This window comes from Fusarium fujikuroi, chromosome FFUJ_chr07, assembly GCF_900079805.1.
Source record: "Fusarium fujikuroi IMI 58289 draft genome, chromosome FFUJ_chr07".
Classification (NCBI taxonomy): Eukaryota; Fungi; Ascomycota; class Sordariomycetes; order Hypocreales; family Nectriaceae; genus Fusarium; species Fusarium fujikuroi.
Genome location: NC_036628.1, coordinates 2,883,249 through 2,899,024, shown reverse-complemented (window position 1 = coordinate 2,899,024; position 15,776 = coordinate 2,883,249). Strand labels below are relative to the sequence as shown.

At 50.0% G+C, this 15,776-nt stretch overlaps 7 protein-coding genes; 4 read left to right on the top strand and 3 right to left on the bottom strand.

Moving 5' to 3' along the window:
- Nucleotides 1-543: 543 nt before the first annotated feature.
- FFUJ_08217 (related to linoleate diol synthase) lies at nucleotides 544-4,067 on the top strand (the record flags this gene model as incomplete). XM_023581107.1 has 5 exons in its annotated part: nucleotides 544-793; nucleotides 857-1,095; nucleotides 1,144-1,336; nucleotides 1,388-3,459; nucleotides 3,513-4,067. 5 exons carry the CDS (start codon nucleotides 544-546, stop codon nucleotides 4,065-4,067), a joined length of 3,309 nt encoding a protein of 1,102 aa, XP_023433765.1.
- Nucleotides 4,068-4,454: 387 nt separating this feature from the next.
- Nucleotides 4,455-5,748, bottom strand: FFUJ_08218 (related to UDP-N-acetyl-D-mannosamine 6-dehydrogenase; the record flags this gene model as incomplete). XM_023581106.1 has 2 exons in its annotated part: nucleotides 4,455-5,243; nucleotides 5,296-5,748. The coding sequence occupies 2 exons, from the start codon at nucleotides 5,746-5,748 to the stop codon at nucleotides 4,455-4,457; spliced, it is 1,242 nt and encodes a 413-aa protein (XP_023433764.1).
- An 806-nt stretch (nucleotides 5,749-6,554) lies between these two features.
- On the top strand, nucleotides 6,555-8,713 carry FFUJ_08219 (related to chitin synthase; the record flags this gene model as incomplete). XM_023581104.1 has 5 exons in its annotated part: nucleotides 6,555-6,962; nucleotides 7,056-7,682; nucleotides 7,737-7,910; nucleotides 7,979-8,468; nucleotides 8,526-8,713. The coding sequence occupies 5 exons, from the start codon at nucleotides 6,555-6,557 to the stop codon at nucleotides 8,711-8,713; spliced, it is 1,887 nt and encodes a 628-aa protein (XP_023433763.1).
- Nucleotides 8,714-9,009: 296 nt separating this feature from the next.
- FFUJ_08220 (uncharacterized protein) lies at nucleotides 9,010-9,812 on the bottom strand (the record flags this gene model as incomplete). XM_023581103.1 has 3 exons in its annotated part: nucleotides 9,010-9,198; nucleotides 9,250-9,553; nucleotides 9,607-9,812. The coding sequence occupies 3 exons, from the start codon at nucleotides 9,810-9,812 to the stop codon at nucleotides 9,010-9,012; spliced, it is 699 nt and encodes a 232-aa protein (XP_023433762.1).
- Nucleotides 9,813-10,843: 1,031 nt separating this feature from the next.
- Nucleotides 10,844-12,248, top strand: FFUJ_08221 (uncharacterized protein; the record flags this gene model as incomplete). XM_023581102.1 has 5 exons in its annotated part: nucleotides 10,844-10,988; nucleotides 11,044-11,194; nucleotides 11,253-11,387; nucleotides 11,438-11,556; nucleotides 11,611-12,248. The coding sequence occupies 5 exons, from the start codon at nucleotides 10,844-10,846 to the stop codon at nucleotides 12,246-12,248; spliced, it is 1,188 nt and encodes a 395-aa protein (XP_023433761.1).
- Nucleotides 12,249-13,164: 916 nt separating this feature from the next.
- FFUJ_08222 (uncharacterized protein) lies at nucleotides 13,165-13,776 on the top strand (the record flags this gene model as incomplete). Its single annotated transcript, XM_023581101.1, has 1 exon — nucleotides 13,165-13,776. The coding sequence occupies one exon, from the start codon at nucleotides 13,165-13,167 to the stop codon at nucleotides 13,774-13,776; it is 612 nt and encodes a 203-aa protein (XP_023433760.1).
- A 254-nt stretch (nucleotides 13,777-14,030) lies between these two features.
- FFUJ_08223 (probable beta-xylosidase) lies at nucleotides 14,031-15,646 on the bottom strand (the record flags this gene model as incomplete). XM_023581100.1 has 2 exons in its annotated part: nucleotides 14,031-15,040; nucleotides 15,109-15,646. 2 exons carry the CDS (start codon nucleotides 15,644-15,646, stop codon nucleotides 14,031-14,033), a joined length of 1,548 nt encoding a protein of 515 aa, XP_023433963.1.
- Nucleotides 15,647-15,776: the final 130 nt, after the last annotated feature.

Below are 15,776 nucleotides of genomic sequence, written 5' to 3'. Positions count from 1 at the left end.
TGGAAGCTGTAAGCTTGAGAGTGAGCTTGGGAAGAGGGTAGTGGTGTGAATTGGAGGGGGCTGAAGCCACGACATCATGCGAGCGCCAATTCTCTGAACAGGAGAGATTACAGTATTGATTCGGTTAACGTGGGTGCATGTGCATTGACATTGTGTCTCGGAAGCAAGACAAAGATCTCAGACATGGCGGAGAGATCTGCCCTCACTTACAAATCGTCTCGCTGCCACTGGCGCTGTAGATCCATGGATCTCCAAGGGTGACTGACCTTCTTCTGGAGCTAAGGGGGTGTCCGGCTCCGCGTAGGTCTCGTTCCACGACATCTGGTTTGTCAATCTGTGTGTCTATTGGTTTTTGGGGTGAGCGGAGGTTTGGAATGCCGTGTCGTGGGAGCTTTGTACTGTGCAGCTTGCATGTGCTCGAGACAAGAGACAAGATAAAGAGGCGTACGTCCACCCTCCCAGCTCCTCTCTTTCCCCGCTCCCAAGTTTCTTACTGCTCCTTACTATCTGGTGTTTTGTTTTGAAGCTTGAGCTATAGCAATCATGGCGGAACAGAAGAACGGGGTAGCTACAAACGGCTACGAGAAGAACGCCTCTCCTGCTTCGTCGTCTACCAAATCTGAAGCTAAGCCTCTGCCTAACGGCGACAAGAAAGATGGTATCGTCAAGAGCTTCAAGCAACTCCGCGTCGCGAGTAAACGACCGCTCCCGAAGGAGATGGGCGATGGGTCGTACCGCGTTGTGGAGCACAGACCCGGTTTGAAGGAGGATATTCGTCGTCTTCGCGGAAGAGGTATGTTCACAAGCTCTCCTTATTCGTGGTAGAGTGTTTGGCGAGTGAAGCTGACCAAAGTAGACCTCAAGACACTGCTCGAGATCGTCAAGGCCAAAGTCAAGGGCGAAACTCAGCAGGATGACAAGACCATGATCATGGAGCGCACGATTCAGCTCGTCGCTAATCTAAGCGATCACTCCAAGGTTCAGGAGTCTTTGACGAATAGTTTCATCTCGCAGCTTTGGAACTCGATTGACCATCCGCCTATGTTGTACATGGGAGATAAGTTTCGGTTCCGACAGCCTGATGGGTCCAACAATGTAAGTCTACGCTCTCCCCGGTGCTGGGGTAATTGACTGACGGTGTAGAACCCGTATCTTCCTCAATTGGGCGCCGCGAGAACTCCCTACTCTAGAACTGTCCGTCCAAAGGGCATGAGTCTCGGTGCGCAGCCTGATCCCGAGGCTATCTTTGAGAGTGTCTTTGCGAGAGATGCTTTCAGAAAGAATCCGAATAATGTGTCGAGTATTCTTTGGTACTGGGCCACTATCATCATTCACGGTAAGTTCTGTCTATTCACCTCGCGTCTCATCAATTGACTAACACGAGCAGACCTCTTCTGGACAAACCTCCAAGACCCCAACCAGAACGACTCCTCCTCCTACCTCGACCTCGCCCCTCTCTACGGCTCAACCGAAAAAGACCGCGACTCAATTAGAACCTTCAAAGACGGCCAATTGAAGCCTGATTGCTTCGCTGATAAGCGTCTCATCGGTAATCCACCCGGTGTTCCTATCCTTCTCATCATGTTCAATCGCTTCCATAACCATGTCGCCACGAACCTCGCAGACATCAACGAGGGCGGCCGCTTCTCCAAACCAGCTGAGAATCTCTCGCCCGAAGCTGCAGAAGCTGCTTGGAAGAAGCGCGACACGGAGCTCTTTGAGACAGCGAGACTTGTCACGAGTGGGCTGTACATCAACATCACGCTCATTGACTACGTGAGAAACATCATCAACCTGAACAGGGTTGACACAACGTGGACTCTTGATCCGAGACAGGAAATGGGCGTCAGCGTCGGAACCAAGGATCTGTCCGAGAGCGGCACTGGAAACGTCGTCTCTGCTGAGTTCAACCTTTGCTATCGCTGGCACTCGTGTCTCTCGGAGATGGACGACAAGTGGGTTCAGGACTTCTACACTCAGCTTCTTGGTGAGAACTACGGGCCTATGAATCTTCAGACCATGATGAAGGCGCTCAAAGCGTTCGAGGCCAGTGTCGCTGACGAGCCGAGTGAGAGAACCTTTGGTGGCTTCAAGAGAGGTCCTGATGGCAAGTTTAACGATGATGAGCTCGTTGAGGCATTGGCTACGGCTATTGAACAGCCTGGCGGTGCGTTTGGCGGACGCAATGTCCCTCGCATCATGAAGCCCATTGAGATGTTGGGTATCATGCGTGGCAGGAAGTGGAACCTGGCTGGGTTGAATGAGTTTAGGAAGCATTTCGGCTTAAAGGCGTATGAGACATTTGAGGACATCAACTCTGACCCCTCTGTCGCTGATGCACTGCGCAACCTGTATCAACACCCTGATTACGTCGAGTTGTATCCCGGCATCGTCGCCGAGGAGGCAAAGATCCCCATGGTTCCAGGTGTCGGCATCGCCCCGACGTACACCATCTCTCGTGTCGTCCTCTCCGATGCCGTCGCGCTGGTCAGAGGTGATAGGTACTACACCACCGACTACAACCCCCGCCACCTGACGAACTGGGGCTACAAGGAAGTCGACTACGATCTCAATGTCAACCACGGCTGCGTCTTCTACAAGCTCTTCCTGCGTGCATTCCCCCAGCACTTCAAGGGCAACTCCGTCTACGCCCACTACCCAATGGTCATCCCCTCCGAGAACAAAAAGATCCTCACAAACATCAAGCGCGCAGACCGCTTCGACTTCTCGCGTCCCGAACCCACAGCCACGCGCATCAACATCATCGGGTATAACGCGGCAAAGTATATCCTCGAGGATCAGCAAAAGTACCGTGTTTGCTGGGAAGAAGGCCTCAAGCACCTCATGGGCGAAGCAGGCGGTCGCTTCATGCTGTCGGGTGACACGGCGCTGCACGCCCAGCAGCGCAAGTGCATGGGTAAGCTCCTGTACAACGACACGTGGCGCAATTCGGTGAAGTCGTTTTATGCGACGACCGCTGAGAAGCTACTCGCCGAGAAGTCGTATAAGCTTGCGGGGAAGACGCAGGTTGATGTTGTACGGGACGTGGGTAACGTTGCGCACACGCATTTCGTCGCGAGGATGTTTAACCTGCCCCTCAAGACGAGCGAGAATCCCAAGGGCGTGTTCTCGGAGCAGGAGCTGTACATGATTCTTGCTGTGATCTTTGTGTGTATCTTCTTTGACATTGATCCGGCCAAGAGTTTCCCTCTTAGACAGGGTGCGAGAGAGGTTGCGCAGAAACTCGGCGGTATTATTGAGATGAATGTCAAGTTGGCGAACAGCATTGGTGTCAAGGGATTGTTCACTAGCAAGCCGGATAAGAATGATGATCCGCTGGCGAGGTATGGTGAGAACATGGCCAAGGGATTGAAGAAGGCAGGTTTGAGCACAGAGGATATTGTCTGGAGTCAGATCCTGCCTACAGCTGGTGCTATGGTGCCCAACCAGGCTCAAGTGGTAAGTCAAAACTCCCCTCCTCTTCAATTGAGTAAGTGAGTTAATGAGTATAGTTTGCGCAAACACTGGATTGGTATCTCTCACCAGCAGGTGACAAATACCGCCCCGAACTAGCCCGCATCGCCGCCCTCGAAACAGGCGACGAGACAGACGCTCTGCTGCTCGGCTACGCAATGGAAGGCATCCGCATGGCCGGCACATTCGGTCTCTACCGCGAAGCCACAGGCCCCGACACGATCCACGAAGACGACGGCCGCAGCATCCCCGTCAACGCCGGCGACCGCGTCTTCGTCTCCTTCGTCCAAGCCGCCCAAGACCCCAAGATCTTCCCCAACCCCGGCGTCGTGGACCCGAAGCGACCGCTGGACAAGTACATCCACTACGGCGTCGGCCCGCACGCCTGTCTGGGTAGGGATATCAGTCAGGTTGCGCTCACGGAGCTGTTTAGGGCGGTGTTTAGAAAGAAGGGTGTTAGGAGAGTGCCTGGTGCGCAGGGCGAGTTGAAGAAGGTCCCCAGACCGGGTGGTTTCTTTGTTTATATGACGGAGGATTGGGGAAGTATTTGGCCGTTCCCTACTAGTATGAAGATTACCTGGGATGAGGAGTGATGTAATGGCGGATGTAGGTAATAAGTAGATTGTAATCAATTCTCTTTGTTCATGCTCTAAAGTGGCTGTTGCATTCTATTCTTCTGTTCTCGTATTGCTCTGTTCCTCAGTGTAAGTGTGACAGCCACTACTTACAGGGAGGCTAAGGGGCACTGAGGGGTTCAATCAGTGAATAATACCGCATGTCTTACGAAATTCGGTAGCGCCTATGGGCACAGACAGGCCTAATCTCAACCTTTTAATTCACTAGTCCATAAATAAAGATCTGATGTCTTTTTAAATAGTATTATTACTTGAAAAAGGGAAATAGCTAAAGATAGCATGTATCTACCGAAGTTCGGGAAAATATGCGGTACATTACAATACGACCAACTTCAATCTCACAAGCTAGTCACACCACATCTGCACCTTGACCCCACGGATATTCTTCAATACTCCCAACTCCATCGCGACCTGTCGAAAAGCCACAACAATCACGTCAAAATCCTCCAAACAATCCTTCTTCCAACTCTTCTCGGGCAACTTCTCTATATGGGGAACCTGTGACTGGTGCACAAGACTGTCAGCAAACATGACATCCACCTGGCTGAGCCGCTGGAACTCCTCGGCCAGCGCAAGGCCAGGTGAATTGACAAGATGCGACTGGCCGGCCTTGAAACCAATGCCAACGATGAGCACGCGCTTTGGCACAAGTATTCCAGAGTCGCTCTGGTGCTCATCGGCATAGAGCTCGTTCAGAATGCGAAGAGCTATTCGCCTGGGTCGCTGATGCATTCTCTCGGCTGCCTGACGTAGCAACGGAAAGTCATTGTTGAGGAGGAGATAGTATGGGTTGACAGGGATGCAATGGCCGCCGACTCCCAGACTTGGAGAAAACGGCATATACCCGAACGGCTTGGTAGATGCGGCCCTGCATACTTCAAAGGGATTGATGTTGTGGCTGATGCATGCGTCTGCCATCTCGTTGGCAAATGCTATCCCCATCATTCGCTGACAGTTCTCGTAGAGCTTTGTCATTTCTGCTACTTCTGGGCTTGAAACGGGTATGACTTGGTCAAACACGCGTTGGTACAGCTTCGTGATGGAGCTCAATGACCCGGGGGATATATCATCAAGCCCGGAGACTACCTTGGGGATAGAATGCATGGGCGGCTCGGTACGACCAGGATCAATCCGCTAGATGGTCGATTAGTTCCACTCAAGTATCGAGTTAGGCGGGTTTACTAACCTCTGGAGACATGCCAACAAAGTAGTCATTCGACAAGGCGAGAGGTCCAAGTAGTTTCCGAGTCATCCCCACGGCCACGGAGCTTTCAACCACAATGGTCGACTGCGGCTTTGCCCAGCGCCAGATGACATCAAGCGCGCTCTTGATGTAGGAGAGATCAACGGACTTGTCCGGCAGGAGAAGAGTAGGGACGGAGATCAAGAAGTGGGTTGCCTGACCGAGATCTGACTCCTGGGTCGTGAAGCGGGTGTTGGGCCGAGTACAGAACTCGCGAGCCACTTCTGCAATTCGCTTCTGGCTAACGTCAAAACCGAGAACCGGATAAGCAGTGGAAAATGTAGACACTAGTCCTGTGCCTACAAATCCGATGCCAATGACGGCAACGAGTATGTCTTGTTTGGCGGCCAGAACCTGGTTGTCCTCAAGGACAGGCTGCTCAATTTTGTGTGGCATGTTGGTGGAAGATTGATTGATGGAGATATGACGAGACGAAAAATGAACTTGACTGAATGGAGTCGATGTCTCTGCTTGAATTGATGGAAGTTTTCTTCAACAACGAGGCTATATATACTATCCAATTCGTCTGCATTGTCACGTATGAGGGAGGTTTTGGCCAATTACTCTATCTCCGCGCAATGTTTCCAAAAAGGTAATCTACGAGATAGAGTTCCTCCCGTGACGTGGTCTAGACTGCTGTTATGCTTATTCCGGTGATGTTCTGGAAATAAACGGTGTTACAAAAAGGCTAGGCTTGGAAATTAAACTCGATCAGCCACACGGGAATCATATCATGGACTGGAATGCATTGCGGAAATAGCAATGGCATCATGTCTGAACAAAAAAGATGACGAGTTAAATCAACTTCTAGACTCCCACATGGCGTACCATCCACCTCGACGCATCATGGGAACAAGGCATCTTTGTTTGGATTCGGGTTCCTGCGTCTTATGCCCCATCAGCCCAACAGGGGACGGATCTTGCCGAAGACAGGAACAGGTGAAATCGAGCGTGGCACATATTGTAGAGTCCAGAACACACGCAGTGATGGTGCGAGTCCAATGTTGGCTGAGAGAAAAAAGCGTGCTCACAGCCCAAGTTCACTAATCATTCCAAGGGCACAACCAAGATCGTCACGCCTGCTTCTTGCGGACGACGCCCTGCAATAACGCGTGGCATGATCTCAAGCCCACCTCGTGTTCTGGTCTTCCCTTCTGTTCTCTGTCGGCATCCGGTGGCTTTTCAAACTGGTGTCAGCAAAGATGCTCCCAGAGCTTGGTGAAGTTGCAGGAGAGGATACCGACACTCTCTGCACAAACGGAAACCAACAACCTGTTCCTGACAGGGGAAGACATTGTCTCCGTAGTGGTATGGAAAAGAATCTTGATGCTAGGGATAAGACTTCGGGTGTCTTAAACACTACATCCGTCCAGGGAGTGGGCGTCGATGGCCTGATGGGGAATGTCTCGCAGTCAGACGAGGCTGAGATGCTCGGTAGCCGTGGACTCACTGTTGAAACTTCAGGATACCCTGAGGTTGATGATCCCGTTGATCCAGCACGAGTACTCAATCGACAAGACCTTATCAAGCAGCGCATCATCTTCCTCGGCGCTATCCTCCTGCTCAACATCATCCTGGCCATCACCGCGATACTAGGAAAGGAGAGCAAGGTCGCTCTAGCGATGATATACTTTATCAAGAGTAAAGATTTCTTTCCTCCATCCTATCCCTGTCGTGGCCTTGTATTTACCAAGGTGCACCAGACACTCTGGCCCCCAGACCCCATCACTCAGCGCTGGATATTATCCCTGATACCGGCGTACTCAGAAAGCGAAGAACAGATCGTCAAAACTATATTCTCGCTCCGCGACAACGGCACGGAACCTCATCGCCAGGTCATGGTGGTGATACTTGACGGACAGCCCCGAGACATCCGAGGGAATATGACACGGGTCATCACCCAGCTGGAGAGAGCATACATATCCTTCAAGTGGAAAAAGGGCACACTGCGGATCATTGCTGGCTATATGGAAGATGTCCCGGTCATAGTCCTCGAAAAGCTCAAGAATGGCGGCAAGAAGGACTCACTTATCCTGTGTCATGATCTGTTCAACTGCATCCGCCCCAACGCTCCAATATATACAAAGCTCTTGAGAGAAGAGATATGGACTCACATCTTGCCATCTCTCCTACCGGAAACTGATAAGTTTGATGGTTTTGATATGGTATTTTGCACCGACGCAGACTCTACGATTCATAAGGGTGCATTGGCCAAGCTTGCAAATGCTCTGTGCCGCAATAAGAATGCCATTGCAGCCTGCGGCCTTGTTCTTGTGGAGTTGGAGCCAGGATATGAATGGTCCGTTTGGAACCTATACCAGCAGTTCCAGGTATGCGAAGAGGATTTCTACAGAGAATTACTCGCGTCAAACTAACAGCTTCAGTACACCTTTGGCCAGTACGTTCGCAGAAGAGCAGAACACTACATCGGAAAGGTCACATGCCTGCCGGGCTGCATCACCATGATATCTGTGAGGGAAGAGATGGGAGGGGCTATCCAAAAGTATGCAGAGCCCATCACGGGGGCTTTGGTGCTCTCACATCAAGTGCAGTACCTTGTGAGTCCAGTATTGATTGCTTACAACCTTCGATGTACCATATGACCTGAGCTGACTGGTTCATATAGGGAACAGACAGAAGATTGACCTACTCCATGCTTTCTCAAGGGAAGCACTTGCATACGCTCTTTGTCCCTGATGCTGTGAGCGAAACAGTCGCTCCCCAGTCTATACAGCATTATCTCAGCCAGCGGCGCAGGTGGGGATCAAACGCCTACTTTAACAATTATTTCTACCTCGGAGGGGAAAAGATGATCCTGATTACAAGAATAGTAGCGACTATTGAGGTGGTTCGGTTGAGCCTTGTCTACTACCGAGTTCTCAACACGATCATGTTCCTCAAACGGGTCAGCCACGGAGTGCCGGTCATGAAACTCATCCCGATGCTTGTCATCGGCCAGTTGCCCTCTTGCTGGTTTTTCTGCTCCGTTCTGATTGAGCGGGAGCTCAGACGTCGGGCACACAAGCTAGTCCTAGGGTTCTGCATTAATAAGTGCATTTCTCCAATAATGTCAATCATCATCTTTACAAAAGTAGCCATCAATCTTGGCAGTCAAGGTAAATCTCTGAGAAACCTGGGAAATAGAAATAGGCTCGCAAGCTAATCAGCTTTAGCATGGGGCATGTCAGGCGTAACTGCTTCTTCAGCGCCAGCAGCAGCTACTGCCGACGCCGGTGGACTTACGGATAACAATATATTGAGCACCTCTGCTATAGAAGCAATAGAGTCCCAAGTGGATGCTGCAATTATTGCCAGCGTAAGTAGTATTGCAAGCTTCAGTGGTGTCAGTGTTGAATGTTAAGTACTTGATAAAATATAGAAATAGAAATAGAGTCAATTGATCAAGAGAAAGTTGACGCTGTGTAGTCACACATGGAGTAACATGCCGATGGTGTTTGATCTTACTACAGCACAATACAAAGCGCCATAAACTACGCCAGAAACCGCAATAACCTAAAATTGAGTCAAAAGGTCATAACGACGTTGCCATGAACCTCTTGATCCAAACGAAACAAGTGTAGCACACACGCACATACACACAAACACATACATAGACAGATTGGTATTCTTGAATCCTGTATAATTACACTATCTAGACTACTTAAAAACTGCGGGCAGCGTAACACCTGCCAAAATATCTCGCTGACTAGTAGTTATGTTAGTGTTAAAGAACTCGGTAACCACCCTGGTCCGTTCGTCACGCAAGAAATAATCATATCCTATAACAGCATTGCAGGGATTGACATAAACCGTCAGCGGGATCCGACCCTCATAGATAATATTCCACTAAAAGCAGCGTCAGACTTGTAACTTGGAATCTAGCAGAGGAAAACTTACACCCACGCCACGGCCGGAAAAGTCTCTCGTCACAGACCCAGTGAATACAGCGCCACCTTTGATGAGCATGTCCTTGGAAAACAGCGGAAAAGTGATGTTGTCATAGTCCCTAGACACCTTGGGGCAACTTGCGCCGCTTTGGAAGGTGTTCATGGTGTGGTCCACCATAGTATCATCTGTCATGTTATTGTAGTCATAGACAGATGAGGTTAAGGATCCATCGTAAGCCTGGTCAGCTCGTATGATCCCCTGAGAGCCGGAATTCTCAAGATATCCTGCGACGATGACCGAAGTGCGTTGGTTCCTGCATTCCTTGTCAGACGCGGACCGGGGCTACGTGCTGAATTGGAAACCCACCATCTGTGCTGGACGAAGCTAGTAGTGAATTCGCTCTTGATCTGAGGAGGGTTCGGCTGCTTGAAGCCAGCCGAGAACTCAGTGGTCAGGGCGGTCGCCGCGCACTTGTCCAGTTTGATCGTGCTGTTCTTGGGTGCTTTGGCAGCTCCGACCAGACTAATCTGGAGTCCGGCGGTGAGGAGAAGAACAAGAGTTGGGAAGTACATGTTGGGTAGTGGTGTTCTTGGCTGGTAGAGTGTGTGTGACTGCGTTGATGGGTATTGGCTGATGTCAACTCGGCTGTCGAGAGCGCATTTATAGCGATCGAGCACGTGTAACTGAACATACACTAGGTAGGTAGTTGTGAATAGAACCTGACTTGTAAGTTGTGCGAATTGACGTTTCCGGTGATGAGAGGAGAATGCCGATCTCGACACAGAGTCTATGCACCGGTCTAGACATGAGGGCAAAGCCAGGGCTGTGCTGTGCCTTGCAGCGGGTACCTCGTCACTTGTGGCTGAAAGCTTGTTTTGATAGCTCATCGATAGACCTGATTCTAGACCATCGCAGCGTTAATGTGTGTTTATGCTTATATCTCCGCGGATAGGGCTGTAAAAAGTGGAGTTGACATCATGGAAAAAGCCACATGAGCTGATGCGTGCCAAGCGGGCTTCATAATCACATTGTTGTCGCGGAACGAGAATGGAATAGTTATGTGCGGGTGTGATCTGACATCTGACAAGCCACTGTTTGTCATGAGTTCTAGAAGTCTTCGACTGCATCAACACCACCAAATTACCGGAAACGATCCCAATCAGCCATGTTGAAGTTTGACATTCCTGAACATGATCCAATGTACAGATTCCAAGCGTCCATGTTCATGCCGGAATTGATCTGTTTGGATATCAATATCGGTCTTGGCTATAGCTCTATAGAACTTCATTTTGGAGCCTAGAACACTGTCTGTCCTGCGCGCCACAAATCCACGTTGCCACTTGGGTTACTGCATATTGCCGCGATGATGGTGTTTTTGGAAGCTTGACCAGGAAAATATTACTCTAGCAAGCTTGTCAATAATCAATTACGTAACAATATAGACAACTTATGCGACCAATGTAGGCAAATACTCACGATATGGGAACAGGAACACTATAAGTAGACTCCCTCCTACTGAAAACTAGAACCTTTTCTACAACCAACTTGCCCATTAACTATCATTCAACACCCAACACTTCAACTGACCCAAATACGCATCAACATGCATTCTCGCTTCATCTGGCTCGTTATCCTTGCATCACTGGAGTATGCAACGGGACAGAGCACTATCGGCCTTTGCAAGCCTGCCGCGTCTTCCTGTGCAGCCCTGCCTGCGGTTTCTGCAGAAATCTGCTCGGATCTCATTGGTATTTCATATGTTGTCTATAAGAAAAGACTTGTAGGCTAATTTGAACTCTACAGCATCGAAATCACTCTCTGTAACCGCTTGCTTCGTCCCCGCCGCAAGCGAAGCGGTCACGGTTACCAAGCCCGTCGTCATCCGAGAAACAGAGACCATCACGGCAACAACTACAACCGAGGTTATCACTACTACCTATTCACAGAGCAGAACGTGAGTTCAATATTCTATGGTTGCCAAAGATTCCAGCACTCATCAGACGTTCGGACAGTAAGACGCTTCCTACCATCACGGCGCTGTATAGCACAGAGGTTGTCTCCCGGACTGACACCAAATGGCTGTTCACTACGCTTCCGAAACCTCGAACATATCTCAGTACAGTTATTGTTACTACTACTCTGCCAGCGTAAGTACCAGTGCCGAATAAGGCTTCATCTTACTGACCAAGACTCGCAGCACAAAGACCAGTAGCACTACTTCTACGTGGGCACAGCAGTCCTGCGATGCCGGAAACAACAAGCTGAAACTTAAGAGAGGCCACTTGGGTGAAAGAGCCGCTCTTCCCCGTGACTGCTGTAAGACTTGAGGCTGCGCAATTGCTGTCATAACAAAGCTAAATGATCACCTAGACTGTTACTTGACAAGCACTTCAACGAGTGCCATGACACAATTCACAACCATTGTTGAACGGCCCACGGTTACCACGACCTACACAAAGATCGCTAGCGGCAAGGCCCCAACTGTCACTAAGCGCATTACCGTCAAAGAAACCACTACCGTCTCCATGATCATTGGTGCAGTCACAGACATTTCCACCACTGTCACCAAGACCAGACTCTCCAAGAGCACAACAACATCCATCTCTACCCGGTTCTCGCTCACATCTGTCACTGTCCCCTATACCAAGACAGTCACAACAAGAACCATCCCCGTCTCCACCATCCAGGTCAACCCGTGCGGGCCTACAGATTATGGCCGGATCGAAATCGGTGTTCCCGACTCCCCAGAACTTATGGAGAGCAACGAAGTGGCCCTTCCAGGCAGCACTAACGTTAACAAGGACTGCTGTAATGCCTGCTACAAGACTCTTGGCTGTGTTTATTGGGCTCGCAGTAACACTGATGGGACGTGCCTCAACTTCCAGGCCATTGACTCGGCTGGATGCTCGACCTCTCAGTGTCCCAACGGGTTCCCTGAATTTGGTATTTCCGACACTGATGACGGTTATAGCTATTTTGCTGGCCCTTGTGGAAGTGGCTTGATGTGACGCTGAATATGTAACTACTATTAGGACAAGGTCAGAAGCCAGACTGAATTATTTTCATTTGTTTTTGCATTTAGTCTAAGGATAGTCGCTCGCTCATTACGTATTCAGCTTGGTTTCAGTCGATCGTTACATAGCAATACACTCGCTTATATTAGTTTGCCATGTCTCATTGATTCAATCATCTAAGTGTTCCTTGCTACTTATATTTAGTTGCTTATGGGACGATATCCACAAAATTTAGTCACTGTGAGCGCACATTCTAATTGGTCAGGACAAACACAATGTGAGGTTTACGTCAATCCATTCCGACAGCCTCTGTGAATGAACAAAAACAAGGTACCTTCACCCAGAGACGGAGCTGGGATGTTCACAGTGACTACTCCGTAACAATCCGCGCTTTGTACAACATTTGCCCCGTTTCAGCGCCGGAAACTGACCATTCCTTTTTGTCACTGCAATGTAGCACCAGCGCCAATCACAGCCCCTTCCACTCATCCCCCCCTAAAACAATGCCGAGCTTCCGTCTCCAACCCCTGTAGATCCGCATCAATTGGCCGCAAGCAGTTCGTTTCACATTTCATCTGTTTCACCATTTGTTTGCCTGCGCCTCGACGTGGAATGCCATTGGGTAACATGGCTGGGGATCGTTTCTACAAGAATTGTGCCTGAGAAAATGTATTTAGAGGCGACTTGTTCCCTGAATCTGTGTCTGTTCTTGGCATCCTTATTCACTCCCATTGATTGTGAGGTCATTCACTCCTTTTCTCTTTTTTCTGTTCGTGATACCTTGTGTTTCACTCTCGTTCTTTTGGCGGTTAACAAGTCCCTGGTGGATTTTTACTTATACTCTCGTTCTTTCAGATCATTTGCCTTGACTCAACATCAATCAAGTCTTGACACTACAACATTCATCACTATGAAGTTCACTACGCTCTCTCTCATCGCCTCTTTGGCCTCTCTTTCAGCAGCTTCGCTGTCTGCGGTCCCCATCATCGAGGCCATCGCCCCCAAATCAAAGAGCTGTCCCACCGGCAACAAAGAGTGCCGCACAGCTACACAGGCAGCCCCCTACATCATCTCCAGCTTTCAGACTCAAGGAATCTACTCACCGGCTGAAATCGCCGCTGTTCTCGCCCTCATGGCCTTTGAGTCTGGAGACTTCGAGTACAAGCGGAATCACTACCCTGGACGTCCAGGCCAAGGCACTGCGAACATGCAGATGCCCAACTACAACCTGCTCTACGCCAAGAGTATTCCCGAGTTGGCCAAGGGATGGCAAGGCATTGACAGTGTGGAGGGACTTTCGGATCAGGAGCTGGGGGATTTGCTGGATGATGTCACGGTTGATAAGTACAACTTTGGAAGTGGTCCTTGGTTCTTAAAGACTCAGTGCAAGGATGATGTTCGACAGGCGTTCAAGACAGATGTTGATACAGGCTTTCAGAAGTACATTGAGGAGTGTGTTGGAACGGACCTTCAGCCGCGGTTGGAGTACTTTCAGCGTGCTAAGACGGCGTTTGGTTTGTAGTTGGTTCATACGGTCTGTTTTTCATTCTATAACCGGGGTTTGTCTTGTGATGGCCTGCTATATAAGTCTTACTATTCAACACATTGATAAAAGGCTGCACGGCCCCTTACGAGGCTGAAAGCAAGAGAAAAGAATAAAGAGAAGCTTCAGGGTTCACTTGGTATGAGTTGTTATCTCAAGTCGAGCTTATTATGTGCAGTGAAGTTTATGGATAAGCTGGTGGTGTCTTTGTTCGAATTGACCATTCGTTTTCTCTATATCTCATACCGGTCCAACTTGTCATGCACAGGCTTATACACAAAATAATCAAACTGCGCCTCCTTCGCAAGCCCATTAACATCTGAACACGCCATCCCCACAAACGCACCCGTGAAGCTTCCATCCTTGGGATGTCCTCCACACTCATCCGACAAGATCGAAGCATCATACACAGGTCCAATCTCCTTCAGCTCCTGCCCCTCAAGAGCATAGTAAAACTGAAGCGTGCTTCCCGCGCGAACACTAACCGCAAGTCGAACCTTGCCCTCGTTGGGAATTTCAACAGGCTCGGCAAAGGGACGCTCTAGACGGCCTATGGGGAATGACTCTTCGGAGGAGATGATCTGTAGCTCGCGCTGGCCGGCGGCCGTGGCGGTCACCGTTAGGTAGAAGAAGTTGAAGCGGCAGTAGTAGGCTGTTAAACCGGCGAATTGGCGCTCGTCGTCGGGGGAGTAGGTTATCACTGTTTCGGCGTCGTAGGAGAAGTGCGTTTGGCGACGCGCGACGAGGGCTTGTTCGAACCATGAACCAACGGACTCTCGACCGATGAGGCTAAGCTGGTTGTTCTTGATGTTGAAGATGCGCTCGGGTTCAGGTGTTCGTAGCCATTGGAAGTCGATGTGGAGTTTGTCGGTAAAGGTATACCGCTTTTCTTTCCAGTATTCAGTGTCATCGCGTGCAGCGGGGAGATCAACGTGAAGACTTGGGACAGGACCGTTCTTGATGTACAGCCAGTCGTCATCGCCCCAGTAAGCTTCTTGGATAGCTGTTTCTCGACCCAAGACTGAACGACGCTTTTGAGTGACGGGGCGACCGGTTAGATGCACGATGTAGGTCTTGCCATCGGGTGTATCCACGATATCAGCGTGTCCAGCTCTTTGAAGTGCTGCGTTGGGTGCATCTTTTGAAGTGACGACGTGTTTCTGAGGATGGACTTCATAAGGGCCCCAGATGCTGCGTGATCGTGCTAGGGTCATGGCGTGGGTATAGCCTGTGCCGCCCTCTGCTGTAGAGAGGTAGTACCATCCATTGCGCTTATACAAGTGCGATCCCTCAACATAAGCCAGGCTGTACCTTTGAAGATGTTCTTTTTCGGTCCCACGAGTTTACCCTGCTTAGGATCAAACTCTTGAAGAAAGATACCAGAGAATAGATGAGGCCGAGCACGATGGTCCCATGTCATGTTGTTGAACCACTTGCGACCGTCATCATCATGAAACAACGATGGATCAAAGCCAGAGGAATTAGCGTACACGGGATCACTCCACGGGCCCTCGATAGCAGGCGCAGTGATGATGTAATTATGCGCATCCTTGAACGAACCGTCCTTGCGCTTGACGTCCGTGTACACGAGCCAGAACTTGTCTCCATCGTGCGTCAGGCAGGGCGCCCAGACACCGCAGCTATCAGGCTCACCACGCATGTCGAGCTGACTCTTGCGGTTCACTGGACGCACGATGAGAGTCCAGTTAGCGAGATCTTTGGAGTGATGGATCTGAACACCGGGGAACCACTCAAAGGTGGATGTAGCGATGTAGTAGTCATCGCCGACGCGGCAGATTGACGGGTCGGGATTGAAGCCCGGAAGAATGGGATTTGTGACCTGTGGCATTTTGACTGATGCAATGAGATTGAGGTGAGAAGTAGGTACTGTCGCGAATGAGTGGTGACTTTTTATAATTGCTGGTCTGTCGTGATGGCTGTCATTGCATTTAGCCTGAATGCAACCGCGGGGAACTCAG